The sequence below is a fragment of the Ischnura elegans genome, chromosome 6 (assembly GCF_921293095.1).
Source record: "Ischnura elegans chromosome 6, ioIscEleg1.1, whole genome shotgun sequence".
NCBI lineage: Eukaryota > Metazoa > Arthropoda > Insecta > Odonata > Coenagrionidae > Ischnura > Ischnura elegans.
The window spans coordinates 107,762,313-107,784,688 of record NC_060251.1 but is presented as its reverse complement, the minus strand read 5'-3'; the positions used below and the strand labels follow the sequence as shown (position 1 = coordinate 107,784,688).

Genomic DNA, 22,376 nt, shown 5'->3' with positions numbered 1-22,376 from the left:
AATATGCAGTTTTGAACTAAATGGATTTAGGCGTAACTTCGTGAAACCGCATTATTACGTAAAATAGAATAAAAATACTTCGTATGTTCCACGCAATGCAATCAACAAAGTTTCTACGTAAATACCATCGGGGTTGGTCAAACTCGGTTCAGTGCATCAAATGCATTGAGTGGAACATTAGGGGTGTTTTTATTATATACTAGCTGACCCGGCGAACTTCGTACCGCCTAACAATCAATGAACTTACAGTTTACTTACACCAGTTATAAATCAAGAGCGGCTGTATCGTTTTTAATCAAGTTTAATTTATTATAATAAAATAAGGATACAAATTCAATAAAACTACGTAAATGAGTACCAAAATTGCTTGTCAGAAAGATATTTTCTTTTTTGAATCTACACAGGGTGGATCGAAGCACGTTTACGCGGATTTTTTTCAATAAATTTTCTTACGTTTTAGCTTAAGAAATTTTGGGCAATGTGGTTTAATGAAGCAGTTCATGAAATAAAAATTATACGCATTCAGTTGTTGGCTATTAGCTGTAAAAAATGTTTTTAGGTCCAAGTCTGTTGCATACACTTGGCCCATTCAGGGGGCAGGTTGACACAACCCCAGACCGACGCTTAACTGATGCTCAAAATCGTGAAAGAAAAGCCCCTATGAAGCAACATTCGCATTAAATGACTTAAGGCGCGCCAGTTTTAGTATCTCTGTTTGGAAAAAATGCACTGCGTAAACGTACTGCATGCGTAAACGCACCACATTGAGCCCTACACATTCGGGTTTAATGTCTTGCGTCAAGCACCTTCTGATAAACAACACTTTTGGCTTTGTTATCAGGCGCAAGATGAAGCGGATGAAGCTAAATAAATATAGCGAAGCAAAGCAGTGACGCAGCGAGGGGAGGTTTTGGGGATAAACCCCCCCCCCCAAGAGCTTAAGAGAGTTTTTTTTATGAAAGATTTTGTTATTAATATTAGGGGGACGGATGACTAACAAACAAAACATATTTAACTATTCACACAGCCGCAAAACCCACTATTTTGAACTATTTATCTTAAAAAATGTCTGGGGGAAGTGCCCCCACACTTCCCGCTTACCTTAGCGAGTTTTCTATACCCTACAGACCCGTAGTATTAGCTGCGCCCAAAACCCCCTATCTTAGCTACGCACTTGAAGCGAAGGAAGAAATACAGAGGATGGTTTATCGACTCGTGAACATAGCACGTTAAATTGACCATGAGAAAATCATGGGTTTTCATTAGCACATGAGCACAAACAACACAAAAACTGAAAGACTGGCCATGCGATTTTTAATCGTTATCACGAATGCAACACGAATTGAAAATTGAATACGTTTAAGCTCATAAGGGCATATGAATTGAGATCATGGAATCTTCGGAATGAGGACTTCCTCACCTTTGAAATTCCTTTGAGTAAAGTTACGTGAATCACATTCATTACCAATTTTTTTAATCACCAAACACGTTCCGTTGGATAGCTATGGTTGGTTTATGCTTCGAAAGATCATGAACACAGAAACTACATTTTTTCTATAAATCGTGCCTTGGTAAGCCAGGTACGTCCAAGGACTTAAAATATTCAGATAGATAGTTGGTGATTTCGTCTTCGTTTGTAACACATTTAAAAGATTCGAACCCATGCAGAGTACGAACTATTTGAATTTACCTCGTTTTAGTCATCCACATCTTCGTTCTTGCTCACTAAATAAACCATTTTTGATTCTTTTGGTGATCAATCATATTCTGGAATGCTTTGTTGATGAGCTCACCTTCCGCTGAAAATAATTTGCAATAATTCCAAGGAAATGAGTTAAAACTACTCGATTCGTCGACAGGAACACGGACATTACCGTTTGTCAACAATTGCATGGAGATTTGTTTACAAACACGGTAGTGAAGTGTCAACTCGAGCTGGGCCACGGCTGGGCTTACAATTAGCTCGAATTAATATTTTTTAATTTAATTTCAATTTAATTAATATTTTGAATATATGTAGTAATTAAAATGTTATTTTGTTACGAAATTCAGTTATTAAAGTGGTAAAAACAAAACAAATTATTTTATTTGTAGTTTTGACCGACTTATCAATTGTTGTGTTACTATAACTCCTAAAAGCATGTCCATAAGAAAGAGATGAATTTTTTTTTGTGAAATTATCCTTTTTTTAATGGCCTATATGTTAACCCCGCCTGAGACGAATCCAAAGAACCAAATCTCATTGACATCGGTGCAGCCGCTCTCAAGTTATAAGTGTTCTAACGGTTCTAACTAACACGATTTTCGACTTCCTTTTATTTTAGATTAGAAAACGTTTGTATGTGAAAAAGAAAAGGGCTGTTTTTAGGGTTTTCCCGGCAATTATTCGATTTTTTCTCGCCGTAAGAACCATCCTTGGACTTCAACGAACATTTTAAAAAAAGAATTGGCCAAATTGGTCCAGGCGTTGTTGAGTTATGCGCTTACCAACACATTTTGCGATTCATTTTTATATATAAGATAAAGTAAATATGTAAGGAATGTGAAGTGCGAATCATATTGAGGGATTAGTAACAAAGAAAAAATTAAACAATGAAAACTATGGCACAGCAAAAACCATAATATGATTCCTAATTTTTTCCTAAAAAAATTATGTGAAACACAGAGCCACATTACCTGAGGATTTACCCAATGATAAATATTCATATGGAAATATCTGACCAGAGACCTATCTTAGATCAAAGACAAATGAAATCAAAGCGATTCAATTCTCTAATTTAAATAAAACTTCCCTCATTACTCTAAAATTTTTCAAAAATTTAATTCAAGGAATAAAACCAATGTAATTATCCACTTTGAAAATCAAAATCGTAACCAATTTAAGAGAGAAAAGGAAACAGAATTACTCACGCCAATATAAAATAAAACGCGAGAGAAAATTTTTCGGTCCTTGGATAGGTAGGAAATGGCATTTAGACCTTTCTTTATTCCATAAACATTATTTCTGAAGAAAATAAAAAGAGGATTTTACTGACATAATCTTTACACGGGTTGCAACACTTTAAGGCGAATGTAGGATAACATTTGTGCTGCATTAGTAGACGTTTTTAACCCTTTCTGACCCAGAGGTACTTCGGAGAGAAATCAAATTTCAAGTTTTTTCTTGAAAAAAAGCTTGAAAAGTTTGCACTCAATCATGATTATTATGGGAGCTAAATATTTCGTAATTAAGCTTTACACCACAAAATAATACGTAGTTTAGATAATTCTGAAATAGAGCTGAAAATGTATACATTTTTGATGTTGCTTAGAAGCAAAATTAGGTTATAAGGGGTTAATGGAAATCATTATTTAATACAAGTTAAGCTGGGTCATTTAAACATTTGAAACATTCCCGAAATTTATTATTGCTTTCTCAACTCTCAGAAGGGAATCCAAACAAAAGATTCCAAACAGTGGTTTTTAATGCTACTTTCATGTCTATTAGCTCACACCATTTCAGTGAACTTACATGGCTAGGAGAATACCGCACGGTGCACTATCGCACTAATACCTCACGGCACGTAACATTGAGACGGTTTTTGTCAGCAAACACAGCACTTAGGATAAAAATAACGCAATAAAGGTTTATCTGATTAACGATAATGGGTAAATAAATGCTTGCAGATATATTCTCGTGATAATCCCTATCGTATTTCTTGAGAGTGAATGTGCAACAGGATTACATGGAGGGAAATCACAAGGGAGCATGTAACTAGTTACATCACAGAACCAGATATGTTTAAATCCATGGCAAGAAAGGAAACAAGTCGATCCTAAAATATTTGAAACCGGAGAATTCTCAGGATACTTGACTTCTATTAGCAAAGGGTAATCAAGTAAGCTTTATTATAAGTGCTTGTTTATCAAATATCGTCAAAATTAAATACAGCTGAGGAAGGCTAGCTAATACAAGTTTATAAGTGTCTTTTATATTGGCCACACCTACATAAAACTGATTTTTTTGCAAAAGCAAATACAGTAATAAACTGAGTATTTTACAAATGAGTATGCTTGCATATCAGCTATAAAATCAAGACTTGAGATCAATTTCCCTAAATTAATTTAATTAAAATTTCAATTAAATAAACCTAACAGCAAGAAAGAAAGATATTTTTGCACCTTCTATGAGCATTAACAGCTCTCATACTCATAAATGAATGTGTATCTCCATTTAAGTATTTACTGCTATCGATAATGAGAATAAGTTTTTAACACAATTGTAAAGTATGAAATACAAAATGTATTGTGTATCAAATGGAAGTCTAATTTTTATGAATGGATCTAATCATGAATCTTAGGAAAATTTAACAGAAAATAATATGATACAAAACACTCCCCGAGTTAAAGAGGATATAAAGCACTAAATGACATGGTAGTGTAAGAACCGAAGAATTACACACCAGAGGGAAAAATTTCGGTGAACCAAACGCCGAAGAAGGCCTTATTATTGGCCGTGTTACGAGATACAGCCATTAAGGGGAAAACGCGCTAATAGGAAAGTTTCAAGGAAAAGTTCCCCAATAAAGAACAAGCGACGCTTAAACGCACGTAATATAGAAGCACACATAAACAAAGAAGCATCATGAGGAAGAAGAAATTGATAGTTGCAATACTACTATGTATTAGTAATACCTTTTAACGCCGTACCATATCATCTCTAGCATGTAAAATTACGTATGAAAAGTATATAGCTTTAATGAGCATTCTAATCTCGATTTCATAATTTCTTCACCATGAAAACCGAAGAAATATTAACAGATGTCGTAAGCGCGCTACAAGTTTGGTTTTTCAACTATTTCACTGCAAATATTGTCTTAAAAAGTTTTCGCTTTTCTAAGCACGAAAAGAGAATTAAAAGTAAAAACCTTAAAATTGAGTAATGAGTACTGGACTGCATTTAAGATAACATGCAGGTTATGCCTTTAAAGCATGAGAAACCTCTCTCCATTCCCCAAATCAGGTAATGTGTAACAACACCCTAGCTAGCTGACGCTGCTTTGAGGTGCTGTGAGAGGCACTTAGATCAAAAGAAGCTGCAGCCGAGCACTGGTGAACTAAAGAAGATACTAAAGACAGTAGACCATAAAAAATAATACTAAAATACTCCTAACTTATATGGTGTTTCTCTATAGTATGATGATATAGGAAAGAAATGAAAAAATTAAACGACTCGTCGTTTATACCACCAAGTATTTTCTTTACAGATAAACACACTTATTTTCTCATTTGTAAGTACTTAACCACAAAATTAACAATAAAATATGAATACTCAAACAATCTATAAAACATACATCGTACACATTTTATTATCTCAGGTAATGAATTGAGTTCTGCTGATTGCAATCGTATGCAGACAGCGATCATATGCTCTTTAGTCAGTCATTAGTTCACCAGTCATCGGCTGTTGCATCCTTTGATGAGAGTACCTCTCTCAGCAGCACTTCAAAGCAGCGTCAGATAGCTAGGGTGTTGATTCACATTACCTGAGCAGCAGTATGGAAAAAGGTTTTTCATGCATGAAAAGCATAACTTGAGCTATTTTTCAAATGTAAGTAACGCAAGGTGATTTCGTATCATCTCGTTAATTGCCACCAAAGGTCACCATCAAGAGCATAGGAATCAAGTTATCATATAATATAGCTTCTGATAATAGCTTTTTATGACCTAACTTGAACAAATTATTGTGAGGAATAAAAATACGAGTCTTTTTCTCCAGCCATCACTGTTAGACGCACGCTTAGTAAGAGTTTTTATTGAGCTTAAATTTTATTTAGGCGTTTTTTTATTCACACAAACAGATATAATGTATAGATTGAAGATTATTTACTATGGGTTAAACATCTTATAAAGACTGCAATAAGTCAAAAATAAATAAATGAAACGCGAGAATGAGATTGCCCTCATATTATGTACTTATCGCCTCAAGAGCAATATCAATTGCAAATAGATGGAGACCTTCAGCTCATCCATTGCCAGTAAACACATGAGTGGGAATCTTAGCTAGCTAGCTGAGTTGAATGTGTCCCACTTTAACGTAGGTTTATTCATTACTGACTTCAATTACTGATATGGAATCAGGGTGGGTGCGTGTACACATTCAGGCATGCTTCAGGATGAATATTGCTTTGGAGTAGCAATTAAAATTTCGAATATAACATCCAATCCAAAATATTTATCTTTAAAAAAAAAACGCCAATATAAATGCATACCCGATACTTACATTATAAATACATTTATATCACATATCTAGCATACACTAGCATATTTCGATGTCTATGATAGATCCGTCCTGTCAAATCAAAATTCTTTACATGATGGGGTCACAGTATGAGATAAAATAAGCTCAATTCGTATAGCTCAAATAACTTTATTTTTTAACATTACCTCGTCATTTTTGGGTAGACCTCGAAAGTAAAAATATAATGTCAAGATCCGGGCATGCAACAAAAATTATAAGCACTCTCACGGCCTATGTCACCTAGCAATACTCATTTGGGTAACCTACTTCCCGGAAGGAATGTAACAGCAATAATTAATCGGAGATTTTCAAAACATTTCCAAAAAATTGAAAAAATGGTAAAATGCACGTTACTACCCGAATATCGCTCATTCCAGCATTCTGATGATGCTGTCAGAAGTGAAAGGCAGAAAGTAAAATTTAGGCACTAAATTAAGTAAATAAGTGTAAGCAGTAATTTTATTCGTCAATTGCATCAAAGTAGACATTTTCAGAATGCCTGATTCGCAGGGATGCCGACTTACAAAAAATATTGGAGGGCCCAAACCGGAGATCTTGCCCAAGGAAATTTTATAAGTAGTGAGTTTTAAGTTTTTTAAGCATTTTAGAAGAGTCATATGATCAACATTAGAGCCCTGATAACTGGAATCTCGATACGTGGACACTCCGAAGAAAATCGACAAGCCTGACACATTTTTTCCTCATACCCACAACGAATTTTGAGGGGGCTCGGGCCCCCTCAGGACCCATGGAGTCGGCGCCACTGCTGATTCGTGATACCCTTATTCTTGCAAATACCTTAACGGTGGCATAGATAAATTGTAACAATAAATATAAAGTCAAAATACATTGATCAAATTTTGAAAACGAAGTAGGGCTTACAAACTTGGGTTCTGTTTCTCTCGATAATGTTTTGTCGACGTATTCATAAACTCGTCTCACCGAGAGCGATGCAAATTCACCAGTGTTTTGTTTCCTTCAACCCAAAGGACACCACGGACTCCGCGGTGGCCGAGGCCCCGGCTGCGGCCTCGGCGGAAGAAGCGCCGACGGAGGCCGGAAGCTCCAGCCCCGAACGCCCTGTGGCCGAGACGACCGCCTCAGAGTCCCAGAGCCACACGACGGAGATCGCGCAGGAGAGCATCAAGAATACCCTGAGGGAGATCATCTCGGAAATCGAGCAGGCCGTCGTCTCCGATGTCATCTCTTCCGAAGCCACCGAGAGCAAGGTGAGTGGACAAGAATAGGGTGGTTTCCTTTTATTTTTTTATTGCCTAAATCGAAAGATTATAACTCCTGGAGTAAGTGTTTCGCGCTTTTAGATTTTTATGTGACGATATCTATTTTTCGCGATTAAATGAAAAGTGAAAATTTTAAAGCGCGCGAAAACGCGACGGCTAAGTATGAATGCTGGGTAAACCCCGTGTGACGTCGTTCTGGTTCCCGCTGCCGCAAGTGAGGTGACCTTGGGGCGAGGCTCTGAGCGCTGATACGACGCAGGATGCTAGCAGGTAGCAGAGTACCATGCTAGCTGGTAGCGCTTGGCTTAAATAAGGATTATTAATGCCTTATCAAACGAAGAAAACTTTCCGACCTTAGCCAGTTTTAATAGGTGATTAATAAGACATGTTTCCCTGAGCTCTGTGCCTCATGCATGCATTGGTAATCTCAGACGATGTATAACTCCTATCTACTCGCATAGAAACTAGGTCCCTGTGACGTCACGTGGAGTGGCATCGCATGGGCGCCCATCAGGCCTTTTTCAAATGAGGATAAAATTGACCATTGCCAGTCGTCTAAACTGGGATTTCTAAAACCAAATAATTTGTGTATTATGAGTACACTAATGGTGGGTAACGAATCGCAATCAATTCCTTTCGTTTTCTTTGATGAAGGAAACTACCCTATAGCGATCATGCTTTGTCATCTAATTAACGTGTTTTATTTGGGTATTCTACCGGTGAATACCTAAGACAATCAGGGGCCGGGCCCGGGAGGAAAAATTGGGTTTATGTATATCAAAGTGAAATACAATACATTAAAATACTTCAACCTTTCCTTACCTATGAACGGTCACTAAGATTCCTTAGAATTATTTTTTTCGCACATAAATGCATAGCAATAATGAGACATTTCACTATTCTTACGCGAGTCACTTGACGCAGGACCACGTCACCATGGAGACGCTGGGGGTGGGTTACGACCAAGGAGAGTTGTCCGTTGACAGCTAGGAGGGGTAGGGGGCAAGGTTGTCAGGTCAGAAAGGGAAACATCCACATCAAATGTAAACAAAAGGGTTCCGTGAAGAAAGCAGCCAGAAGGGACGACGAGCGTGAAGGATCCAAAGGAAGAATCCTTTGTATTGGCGATTCGCAGAAAGGGCATGTTTTGGTCGTTCAGGCTTGTTTCAGTGCTCCATATGCACATGAAAACGTTGTATGACTAGGGGAGGGTGTGAGGTGCATTTGGGGGACAACGATTGGTTGCAAACCATGTTGGCGCAGGGTTCTCCGCCACTCCTTTTAAAGTGCCATCGGACAACCCTCGCCGGCTAGACTGTAGTGACGTCACTCGTCCTCCACTAATTCTTACTCTAAGGTGATAATAAGTCTACCAACAACACTAAAAAGCAAATCTATCAAACTTAACTTCCTCCATTCTCCTAAACCCTCCACGTGATCGTTTTCCGCGATGACTCCAAGGACGGAAATTCCCTGCCTCTTTTCCCATCATCCCATCGGTACGTCCATTTTTTCGTCGCCGAAACCATCGCTCTCAACGTCTATCAGCCAATCAGAACGGACGCCGCTAGCACCAATTGTGACGGCAAATATGCCACGTGTGACTTTTTTATGAAAAGACAGTTGTAAACATTGAGCAAGCCAGCAAAAAGGGATGGGAAAAGGAACAGCTGGATGAACATGTGATTCAGATAATGATGAGTCCAGAAATGACTTTTTGGTTCCTCAAAAGCTATCGCAGGAGCTTTCACTCAGAAGGTCGGAGAAAATGATCGTGTGATGCAGGCTTAACACTCGATCTTTTTAGCGTTCTCACTCTTATTAGCACTGATTGTCAGTATATCAGGACCCTCATACTCCTCCGCAACTACTCTAGAAGTTTGCCTTCCATTACTCGTACTTCTTAGCTCCTTTTCCTACCCTTCAATTACACCTTCTCCATTCTCCTCCACCAACGCAATCATTATTTTCTTGTCCTCTTTCCTCAGCGACAATGTTATCACATTTTAAAGCTCGACTCTTCAGATCAGAGTAATCACTAGTCATGAATACACAGCGGGCCTTTCAATAACTCTTCTACATTCAGAAAAGCGTCTTGGCTACGGCAATGCACTTTTTGCTATCCTTTCTGCTGTGTTCGACTTCCCCTAATGTTCTGTTCGAATAGTGGAACTGTTCCACGTTCTCAAGCTTAAGACCAGCTGCTTTTTTTCTTTGGCCTCACTTTTCAAGCTTGTGATATTTTACAAAATCACATAGATTTAGTCTTTATGTCATATTCTTTGCACTGTTAACCACTGTTTATTTAATGCATCAACCAACCTGATCATCCGCGAACCTCACCGATTTCGACATCATTCTCCCCTCATTTATTCTTCCTATGTCTACCTCACCAGGATAAAGCATTTTATGGCTGATACAATAAGGCCGATTTCCCACAGAAGCATTTTTCACCGACGCCACCATCATCATCTCGCGATTATGAATTTTCATAAATTTTCCCCACTGAACCTATCCTGCTCCGCTGAAAAAATCCTGCTACAGATAACTACACAAAACGAAATATAAACTAAGGAAATTCCGTATTCAATCAGTATGCCATCGCCACGAGAGGCTGCAAATAAATGATTCCAACAAATAAAATTAAAACATCATAATTTCGCTATCGTATTTAAACGCATTCATTCCAATCAATTTCTGTGCCTCAAATTAATAAATTTAAAAAATTTTCATTGAATTCCTCTGAAGTTGTCACACCTTATAAATACGCTAAATTTCATGGCTAAAACCTTATCGGTAAAGTGGAAACAATAAAATATTCCATTTTAAATCGAAATGGCTTGAAGTCTCATTCCTGGACTTAATATCCATTCTTTGGTGCGAAGGATATTTATGATGTCAGGTGATAATTTTCACATCACCATTAATTAAGTGAAATATAATGCAAATTGTTAAAACTATTTAAGGCTTAACTAAGAATGATGAGCTATTTTAATGCAACAGCCAATATTCTCCTTCAAAGAAAATATATATGATATGGTTCACGGCCAGCCTCGGGATGATTCCGTAGTTAAATCTCCTAAGAAGCATTAAATATTAACTTTATTACAAACCCTTATTTGATTAATATGAATATGAATTTGTCTGCATAATTTATTTGGCAACAAAATTTTATATGATTCTTTTTCATAATCTTTCCAGAAAGAAGAGACGGGGGAAAAGGTGTATTATCAAGCTATCGTGTCAAACAGTGAATCAACCAACCCAGCAGCATTCGGTGCAATTGCGACAGAAACCAGTCAATTGGATGTCACGGAGCAGGTAATGTAGAGACAAAACAAAATGTTAGGAGCGGAAACGGATCAAGATGATATGGTCCTAGAATATATTAGGTCGCATGGCTATGGCCCAGATTTTACACATGGAGAAAGACTCAAGAAAAGTAACAGAAATACACACAAATATCAGGCATAGAGCTAATGACTACAGAAAATTTTCACAAAAAAACCCAATTCTACTTTTTTTTTTACATTGTTCATCCTTTTACCGCAGCGATATTATGTAGTGAGAGACAACACAATCAAACGAGAAAGGTTTACACATTGTGAAAGAAAGCAAAATGACACCTTCTACGATTAGGAGCAAACACATACTTGGAGACAACTTTAACACTCATACATTTCAAATTCTGATTTAAAACATACCAAGAAAATGGATAGTGTTGTTCATAATGAGCAATTAAAACTTTCCAACGAGCTCCCGACAGCATGTGGGAAAAAGAGATTCTAAACATAAAAACCCCGCCCATTTACTTTGATTCGTAAATTATCATTCAATGAGAATATTTTTAACGTAATATGATGGCTGTTCTTCTACAGTGGAAATCGATAATTTATAATTTTCTTCACATCTCTCTTTTACTGTGCAATTTAAGAAACTACGAGCTACCGTACCTAACTCATTGGCACTACATATGAAAATATGGATTTCCTTGCGCAATAAATATGCTTCATTCGTGCCTCAGAAGCACATTTATACGACTCACATAGGAGAATGGGATGTGGATTACATGCAAATAATAGTCATTTGTAACAAAAAATCATTAATATTTTTTTATAAAACAATTGAGAGTATTAGCGGTTGGCAGTTATTCAACACACTACTGTACCCTTCTCTCTACCGCCTGATATATCACAATGGTATATAATACAGTCATATTCATCGTTCCTTGTTCATCTGTCACTGGCTGTGCAATGCTCTCAAGTCTTTTGCCCTCGTTTCTTTGTAGTGTTCTGTTATTCTTTCTTTTCTGTTCTCTGCTGTTATATTTCCAGGCATATATCCAGCTCATCATAGTGTGTTATATGCTGTTAATAACTCTCTGCTTCCAATCTGAAACAATTCTTTATTATATGTTCCACAAGTGAAATTCACCCATGACGTATATCCCAGGTCCTAGGCATTAGTGATGTAGCTGAGCGCGTTACAGTGAGGAAGTTCCAATGTTTGAATCTTAATTTTTCATAAAAGAGTATTATTTAAAATAAAAGAGAGAAAACTCACTGAGCTTCTATCCATCAATAAGTGGAATAGACTACAGATTTAAAAAAATTATTTTAATCGAAAAATACGGTATCACGAAGAAGCTAATACTTTTTTTGAACGCTCACGATGGCTTTTTTCATTTTACTTCACTTACGATTGAATTTGAGAACGGACGATGCCCAAGTAGAGTGATTTCAGCGGTAAGCCAATAAAAACTGAATCTTGAAATACTTTATCTCTATTTAAACTTTATACTTTCATTTTAATTAATTTCTTTTCCTTTTGTCAATCGTGAAATTGTAATTTTAGATGCTTAAATAAGTATAAATAATAAAATATTTTATACGCTATTTAAGGCTGTCCAGAGCATGATTACATTAAAGATAAAATTGTGCTAGCAAAATTGGTTATTTCAGTCCACAAAGGTAAAGACCGAAATTATTCTTTAATAATTGCACGTAAAAAATATTTAATTTCGCAAAAGTAAAGATTTTCGCGAAGGATCAAAAGGGCAGAACCACAAAACGAGTTTTCAGAATAGCCATATTTTGTATAGGTTTGTCGCTCTCTCTAAAGTTAAACTCTTTAGCACATTCTATCGGGTTGTTTACGGGTTCATGCAACCGAGTTCCGCAGCCATGAAGCCACCGGGCGTTGGCTCATACCCGTTGGCGTCGCCGATGCAGGAAGTCACCAATTTCCCAGAATGTCGAGCCATAGTCCGGCCATCCGCCGTCGCGGGGCGTGACCGAGAGATAGGGGACTCATGATTCCTCGGAATGGTCAGAACTTCCGCACACAGTAATGTGACGACGAGTATGCCACCGCATTCACAGCGCTGTAACCGCATGGATGCTCGAAGAGTAAAAGAATAGCACGAATCGTCGGTTTCCCGTTCAGGCTACTGGAGGCGAGGAAAGGGTGGACGAAAAATAGTTCCTAAAATTATGTGAAAATGTGAAGACAAGAGTTCACTTCCCGTGAGCAAACGTGACATTTGGCGCGCCCAAAAGCATTTATTAGCAAAAGAGAGGAAGCATCACATTGTCACACCCCAAATGCGAACCCAATTGATTTTGAAGAGTGAGGAGAAATGAGGGAATGACTAGAAACGGTGTATAAGAAAATGATACTTATAGAGGAGATTCAGAGGAGACAGAGATCTTGAATGGATGTAGTAATTCCAATGCGGGGAGGAATTACTAAAAACTATTTTTAGAGGATGATAGATACGCGGATAAGGGGCAATTGTTGGGGATCCTTGTTAGGGGTCGTGGAACCATTTGGGAAGGGGTAGTCTTGGAATTGTTTTTAATACTGCACCAGATAATCTTACAGAATTTTTAGTCTCCTTTCTGATTATACCAGATATTTCCTGTAATGGTTGGTTAGAGGGTTGCTTTGCTACTGTTAAACAAGGAAGGAAGAGAAGATATTTTACAGATAGAATGAAAGACTTTGGCTTCACTGGGAATCGAAGAGGATATTTTATTTTATTTTATTCTCAAACCACCGGATACAGCTCTTGATGGCCATTTTACACCGGGGTGTTCAACAAATGTAACAAGTAAACGTATACAAACGACCATGCCCTGGAACGGGGAAACCTACCCAGGCGGGACTCGAACCCGCGACCTCTTGTTTGGCAGGCGAGAACGTTACCCCGCCGTCACCGAGGCCGGCAATTCACTTCACAAATTGCTAGGGGGGGACAAGTCGGAGTGATTCGCAAAATACTTCTTAAAAACCTATCTTGGACACTCAGATGATAATTCTTCAGCGCGTTGCGCCGACATTACAAACCCTGTGTGTCTCATACCTGATTGCTCGTACGTCCCAAGCTAGGGGTACAGTGAAGCCCTACGGTGCCCAACCACCCTACTCCTCCCCCAAACAAGCACAACAAAACTAGAGATGGAATGACAATGCCTTTCAGCTCTTTGAAGAAGAGACTAGTCGACGAGGCGTGCTGGAGACCAAGACTTACTCTCCCCCCCGCCAGCTGATGACCCCATCTTCGTTCATTAAGAGCACGCCCCTGCCCACGAGCACCGACCTGCCGCCCCTGCAGAGCCTCCCGCCCCTCGAGGACATCGACGCAAAAGTCGCCCTCAAAAAGCCCCAAGCCCCCGCCCCTCCTCCCCCGCCTCCGCCCACCGCCTCCTCCGTGTCAAAGGCCAGGGCCGAAGCGGAGGTCACTACCAGCAGCAGTGGAGAGAGGAGGACATCTATGTCGTCCGAGAACTTGATGCACCTCTGGCAAAGCGTGCAGGTAAAAAAAACATACGGCAACATTGGAAAGGAGGATGCCGGAAGATCAAGCACGAGGAGATGGGAGACATTATATAACAAGATGATTTTTTTGAGAGGAACTGAAGAGTTTTTTTTCCTCTCTCCTAGCTTTTTATTAATTTTTTTTAATTCAAAGTGTTGAACTACCTTGAATACCCAAATTACCTCACACCCCACCGTCTTGACACGAATCATTATCGTTTCTATGTTGATTCCTAATTCGTATTCTCTTTTAATACCTTCCCTGCATGTGAAATCATGATTTCAGCCGATTATATTCATGGGAGTCAGGCAAAAATTGAAGGAAGAAAGCCCCTTTTTTAACCTTCGTTATTATCGTCCCATTTGTCGCACTGTTTTTTACGTTTTGGGTTCACCATCCGTGAATCTCAGACAGAATTTGCAATACTTAAATCATACGAATAATGTTAGGTTCGCGTCGCGGCATTGAAAAGAAAGGTCCATGAGATTGAGATTTTAAGAGATTCTATGAGATTGAGATTTTAAGTCAGGATTCCATGCTTCTATGAATTCTCTATTTAATTTTTGAAGCCAGTTAAAGCTAGGTAAAACTATACAACAGAAGTATTTAATAAGCTAAAGTTTAAAAAGGGCAAATTACTTTTAATAAATTTAGAAGTCTAGGGGTTGTCTGTTTTTTTATACTGCAGTGAGAATTACACAAAAAATCGGCTGATATCATTCTTTAACCGCTTTATTTGTAGCCAAATGAGTCTTTAAATGTTTATATGTTGAAGTGTTATTCATGTATGTTCAATGTTCAAACATCCACTAAAAATCAATTACTCACACATTCCAATAGCAATAAACATTGAACAACAAGTCCTTCACCACCATTTCGACTAAATATTTTGGTAGGCTTTTTATATTTTTCGCGTGCTTTTTAAACGCACATAGATACTTTTGCTTTCATAATTAATAACACTATTAAATTGTATCATTAGCTTAATCTCTAAGTTAACATTTTGTTTATTTTCTTTAGGTGTGGTAGATTTTCACTATCGTGTTTGCCTACTAACTGAAGGTCTTTATTTACAACTTTTTACTACATTTTGAGAGTGATATGCAGTAAGAATGGCAATACTTGCAAAACCTGAAATTAGTATTTTAGGCATGCAATAAATGCCATAGAGTCCTTAGTTTCCACGATTTGAAAGTTGAGTGCTCAATTATTTATTATGCAAATTTTTAAATGCCAAGAAATCATTCAAACTTAAGATTCGTCAAGTGACTGAAAAGAACTGCTAGCCTTAACATTTCTGGTTAACTCAAGAATAATTATGAACGATTGATTATATCCTGCCTCAGAATTTTTACTGGAAATATTATCAGATAGTTTAAAGTAATTAATTTAAATCTAACATAACTGCCGATATTTCTGCTGCCAACGTTTAGTCAATCGATTTAAAATTCAGGTCTCACTTCTGAAAAAGTGGTGACAAATATGATTGTTTCTATGGACATTTTTTCCACAATTTCAGATAGTTTATGCTGAAATACCTAACTTATAAATATTTGAAAATACATCGGCTGTTTCCTTACTTTATTGAAATGTATGCCGAGGAAATGAAAAAAATATCGCTGCAAATTTTCGGGAAATATGTAACGTTGAACTACCCCACAGTACCTGTCAAGTATTTGTCCATCCTGACGTATTTGATAACTTTTAAGTATCAATCAAGGCGTAATGGACTGTTATTTTCCTTGGGCTTCACGCAGATAGCCCATGAGCTGAACCAAGTCATGGGCGGGAAAGGGAACGCCCCCGCGCCTGCGCAGAATGGAGAGGTCAACCAAGAGTCCGGCAAGGGTCAGACGAGGACGATGGAATCGTCTTCGGAGGAAATCCGGTCGGAGAAAGTGGTGAGTGGTCGAACTAATCATTACTATCAGTAGATGTAGCTATTTATGGAGCGAGCGATAAGAACTAATAATAACGCTAATTCTTATCGGTTTAACGAAATAATGCTATTTTCGACGAAATATCGGCGTAACGAAACGAATTTTGATGGTTTTCGTAACACCCTTCATTTTTTTGAAACAGCGAAGTTTGTTTCCGGAATTATTTCAATATTTACATTGCATAAACCTATTTTTAATATATTAACTGTCATATTGCAGTTTAACAATGACAACATAGCCGGCGCATATTCGGTCAGAATCTTATTTTGTCAATTCCTGGAATTACATTTTCTTGCTAAAAATAAGTGCTCAGCCAGGTCCTGGCCAACGGCAGTGATGAAGCGAAATGGAGATTAATCCTCAATTTTTCTACTGCTACCTGATAACACCTATGTATTTACACACGTACAAGCAATAGATACACTTATGTGGAAGGGCCCACTATCGGAATGAATAAAAAATATTCAGGGCTATTTAAATACTTAATTAACAATTCCCACTTTTTTACCGTTTACCCCTTCGTTGAAAGCCATGCTATTTCTTGCAAGTCCGGCCCATTGTCTCACGTAATATTTTTTCTTTCAATATGCACTATGCAACATTGTCGAGGCAAAGATGTTGCACAGGGAAAAGAAGTGTAAGCCATTTCCATAAAAATATACGTCACAACGTGAGTGTGACGTATAATCCTGTTTATTCAACTTGAAAATACGCATTCTTATAGTTACTTTTATAGCGATACTTGCCTGAGCACTCGAAAAAATTCAATGAATAATAAAATATACACATATTTTAGACGGCTAACGAATATTGTGCCCTGTATATCATAGGGGTAATGATAAAAAAATTTAGGTTCGTCAAAGGATGACATTTTGAGTAACTAGAAAATGAATCAGAAATAAGGTCAGAAACAAGTAAAATATAAACGGTCAGCGAAAATAGCTGATGTATTGAATAAAAACTTGAACTGATTGAACTGTGGAAGTTCTCTGAATCCTAGCTTCGTTTCTTTTATCAGTGGGTGTTGCCTATGATAGATAAAATAATTTTTATTAATATAAGCAAAAAGTATTTGCTTTAAACCGCACAGTCGAGGATATCCCTATAAATCGAGTTAAAATTGTTGAGTAATATCACCCAAGAGCCATTCAACAGACCAAACTTACCAATGTTGCTTAGCGATGTTAAAAAAAAGGAAATGTTAATATACGTATTTTAGTGTCTAAGTTAGCAAGAGTTTTTCGTACATTCGCCTCATACCTTCAAGTTAGTAACGTAGTTCATGTAAAGCCCCTTAACTGGTATTGGTTTACTGTACAGTATATACTGGTTTACTGTGTTCGATTAGGCAGAGTAACTAGGTAGGAAATCAACAGTTCGAAAACAGTTAATTAAAGCCAAGAGCAGGTTCTTCTAAGCCCATCGGGGCAATTTGAGAGGTAACTCGTTAAGTATAAGAATCAATCATTTCGGCGGCAATAGCCCGAAATATACGTCTCGAAAATTGTTCGAAGTTCCTTTATATTAACATCAAACAGTATAACGGAGTTTCGCGAAGCAATATCAACGAGTAATAAATATTAATCGAAACATCGTTAAAGCTACATCATCTTGAATTACCGTGTGTGCTTATTCTTAAACATTAATTTTAACTGAAATCACGCAGCACAATCAATTTTCGAACTAGGAATCACAAGAGTTAATAGTTAAAGTTCAACGTGATCATTCCATGCGTAATTTTTGGAAATATGAAAATTGATGAATGAAAATCCCAATTTTGTATACCATTATTTGACGAAATACAAGGGAAATGAAATGAAATATTTTGAAAATTTATGAAAATGAAATACATAGGCTTACTTCGTCAGTAGAACCTCGGAAATAGACGCTAATTTCATTTTCTTATATCGTCAGCTGTAAGTGTGTGCCAAGGGCGATGCGTCTGCACGTAGAGGAGAGGGATCATTCAGTGGTAGGGGATTCCGGTGCGACACGGTGACTCACGGCTCCGTCGCGACGGGAGGCGAAGAAGCTTTCTTCGGCCACTCCCTCCCGACCCACTCCACCCCGTTACCCAACCAGTAAACAAACGCGGTCTGGCAAAGAAAGAGGCCAAATATTCGATTGGCTTGCGGAGGAACAATTAGGGGAGGAGCTCCTGAAAGCTATTTAAGGCCCGAGCATTTTTCGGCCAACGCACGAATTTCGCATCTTTTATTCTCTTCACGTGATACTCCAAGTTTAACTTGATCCTCATCAATCTTATGTAGCAAAAACGTATCCAATGAAATTAAGTAATCACCACATTAGAGAGATCTGTATAGTAATTTCCAGCGGAAATAATAAGTCGGTTGGGCCTTGACTGTGCAGTTAAAATAATACCGCCAACAAATGGCTTTGTGTAAGTACGTTTTCTTTCTTAGATTGCTGCCTTTGGTAAAAGAAAAACTAGGACTCAAAGAATGAGGAAAAAGTGAAGTAATGACGTGCAGACACATCGCCCTTGGCACACACTTATAGCTGACGATATAAGAAAATGAAATTAGCGTCTATTTCCGAGGTTCTACTGACGAACTAAGCCAATATCATTTTCACAAAATTTCAAAATATTTCATTTCATTTCCCTTGTAGTTCATCAAATAAAGGTGTAAAAAAATTGGGCTTTTCAATCATCAATTTTCATCATATTTCCAAAAATTACGCATGGAATTCTGCATTTTTTATCACGGCCTTAATTATAATACTTGCCTTAGCGTAGGAAAACTAAATTCACTAAATTCAGAGTCAAGTTTATTTCATTTTAGGGGATTGTAAAGCTTTTGCTTCTACTTTTACCATTTATGTCTATTACATACAGTAAAATTGACACTTCATGAAGAAAATCAAATTGATGAAAATGGCATCCTTGAAGTTAAGCAGATGAAGTGGTGGGTCCAAAACTTTGCAGTATGGGGTTGCGCTATTTTGGAATTTACTGCTGAATTATTTTACCCATACAAACGTTTTCACCGATATAAGGTGCGATATGGAGCACATTATGGAAGAAAATAATACAAAAGCAGCACACTGTGGTACATACGGAGTTAGATAATTAAAGCTGCGAAGCTAAATAACTCATACAATCACATCTTGATAAAGACCTAATTTAAAAATACATGCAAGGAGTTTTCCGCACTCTTTGAGTCCTTGTTTTGCTATTACCAAAGGCAGCCATGCAAGAAATAAAACGTACTTACTCAAAGCCATTTGTTGGCGGTATTATTTTAACTGCGCAGTGAAGGCGCAATCGCCTCATTTTTTCCACTTAAAATTACTATACAGTGCACTCAAATGTGATGATTACTTTTCACTGGATACGGTTTTGCTACATAAGATTGATGAGGATCAAATGAATCGATCGAGTTAGGAATAAGAAAATCTTAAGAAGAGTAAGAGAGGACAGAAACCTCATGAAAACCTTAACATGAACACGGGACAACCTTATCGGCCGTATCTTGAGACATGATGGCCAGATGAAGACAATCGTTGGGAGACAAGTAGACGGCAAGAACGGAAAAGGTAGACCTCGCACAAAATATATAAATATGTTGATAAGTACGTCGGAATGAAAATATTAGCTGACAGGAGAATTACGTGAAAGGGCTGAGCGAGACTAATCTAAGGATTTCTGACCAATGAAAATAATAATGATGTTGCTTTTGCTGAACTTACCATTAATTAATATTGCACTAACTTACATCGGCTTAACCGAAAAAAATTTTAAAAATCAAAAAGATAACACGTTTGAATCAACGAACTTTTCAGCGAGTTGATAATAGAGATTTTAAGAATTTAACTATCTACAAACGGGAATTTACCTCTGCTTCCGCCACAATTTTGTGCTCAAACCATCATGAAAATTTAAAAAAATATGCATCACGATGCATCTTGTTCATGAAGTAGAAAAGAAATTCGCTTCAGAGAGCTTTGTAAGGTATACTTTTTACGTTAGCCCATTAACACTAAGGACTGTCGAAGATGGAAGAAGTTTTTCACAGAGCGGTGCAAGAGACGCATCCCGTATTTCGGGATATTATCACGAGTGCATAATAATTGCACAATATTTGCGCCAGGATCTTATCGAGTGTCTTAAGGCGAGATATTCTCACCCGGAGGAAATTTAATGATATATTAATCGGCGCAAGGACCATACCGAAAAACGAGCTACGCCGACTAGGGGCGGTAATGTACGATAATGGCGGTATAGGGGCGGTAATGTTCATAACTGCTCTTTTTATATTCATTTCAGACAACAAAATGATGAACCTTTCCCTTCCCAATCGTTGTATAGTGTGTATGTTGTACTGCCAGACTAATGCGCGAATTTCATTTCCGAGACCCATCAAGCCGTTTCGAGGAAACTGCAAATATTTATCAAGAATATGATGATGATGCTAATACATCGCAATCCAAATAAATACTAATGTCGGCAGATAAATATTTCTAGTTTATTCTCACTGCCTGTTGATACATAGCCTGAATGGTTGAGAAGGTGAAGGCTTATCTTTCTTGAAACCCAGTTGATTCGCTCTTGAAAGACCGAATAATTGCAATGCGTTCCTCAAATACGGCTCTCGGCCTGCTGAGGAGTAAATTTTTGCTTTTTCTTCCTTCTTGTGATCCCAAATTTTGTGTTTCATGCCTCCACGCCTGCAAAACTCATTCCACTTAACACCAATGAACTTGGCGAGAATTGGAAATACTAATCCGAAATTGATGAAGTGTATAGCTAAATCAAATAGTTCCCAATTACGTGAGATTGTGATTAGACATTTGGATTAGACCGTAATACTTTACAGCGACTACCCAAGAATCGAATGATAGGTCGATACAATTTCGTGCTTCTTTTTTTAATCGACCTCTTCTTAAACAAAAATACTTAAACGCGAGTTTTGAAAAATGACTTTTTGTACCTTAAAATAACACAATCCAACGCTCATAATGTAGATACCAGACCAAGGTTTGTCTCGTAAAGTGTTTTGAATATCATCGAGAAATAGGTGAACTTGGAACAAACTCAAGATATAAGTTTAAATTTAAAACGGTGCTTTATAGTGTTTTTTTGTCCTAGCTGATATAGTGGCCTATTTGATATCGCGCCCAGAGGAAATCATCGAACTTCCTCAAGCATGAGAAGCATAAAACTCATGATATTGTAACGAATAAAATGCAAAGAACGATTTCAAACCATGCCTTAAAAAGCCCGATATGAAGTCGCAAAATTATATCAAAGTATCAAGAAATTAGCGAGCTCACTCATTTGCCATGTAAGATATAATGGGCATAGCGATTTTTTATTCCTTATTTCAAGACTTATGTATTTTCGGCTTAGCATTCGAATGCCTGGAAAAATATTTTTAAAGCCAAAACACTCTTATGGTAAGATAGTGTGAAATTTTAAGAAATAAACAAATTCAGAAAGTATCATTTGATACTGATATTTCAAGGTCATCGAAACCCGTTTTTGTCCCTTGTTTACAAATTTTTCGTTGCTATTCAACCAAACAATATGGTAAGCCCCTATATCTACCAATTCTAACTCGACCGTTTGAGCACAGGTAACAAGTGAGTCGTGTGAATCTGTCTCAGTAGAGGAGAATATTAGGTCAAACGGATGAACGAATCCGGGGGGGCAAGAACTTGGGCCTTCCTCTGACAAGAAACCCGACCAGCCAACTGCCATTATGACAACTTTTTATTCGTAATGGGCCCATATTAATTTTAAATTTGCATTATGGAGCTAACCTCCCGGCTTAAGAGCTATGAAGCCCACACAGTAACAGGCTAAATTATATAAAAGCGTCTACATAGATATAATAATATGTCTGACTATATATTCTTCCAAATAATTACCATAAATTTATCTTTGAAACGCCATCAACCTCTTTTAAACCAAACCGACGTAATTAAATATGCTGCAACCATAATATTTGTAAGTTATTGTTGAATTTTGTGAGGCAAATTTAATGAATTAAGATAACGGTTATGACCAAATGGAACTTATCAATTAAAAAACCTTAAAAAATCAGACTTGGTCGAATAATGGAATATTATAA

General features: G+C 37.5%; 1 protein-coding gene across 4 annotated transcripts in view; it reads left to right on the top strand.

Annotated features, from left to right (window-relative positions):
- Window positions 1-22,376, top strand: part of LOC124161490 — a 173,372-nt gene that overhangs the window by 52,600 nt on the left and 98,396 nt on the right. For 3 of the 4 annotated variants that reach the window (XM_046537817.1, XM_046537816.1, XM_046537815.1), the window contains exons 6-9: window positions 7,270-7,509; window positions 10,723-10,842; window positions 14,003-14,338; window positions 16,099-16,242. In XM_046537817.1, coding sequence (XP_046393773.1) covers window positions 7,270-7,509; window positions 10,723-10,842; window positions 14,003-14,338; window positions 16,099-16,242 — 840 coding nt within the window. The remainder of the gene's footprint in view (window positions 1-7,269; window positions 7,510-10,722; window positions 10,843-14,002; window positions 14,339-16,098; window positions 16,243-22,376) is intronic. The other variant, XM_046537818.1, reaches the window with a different exon arrangement.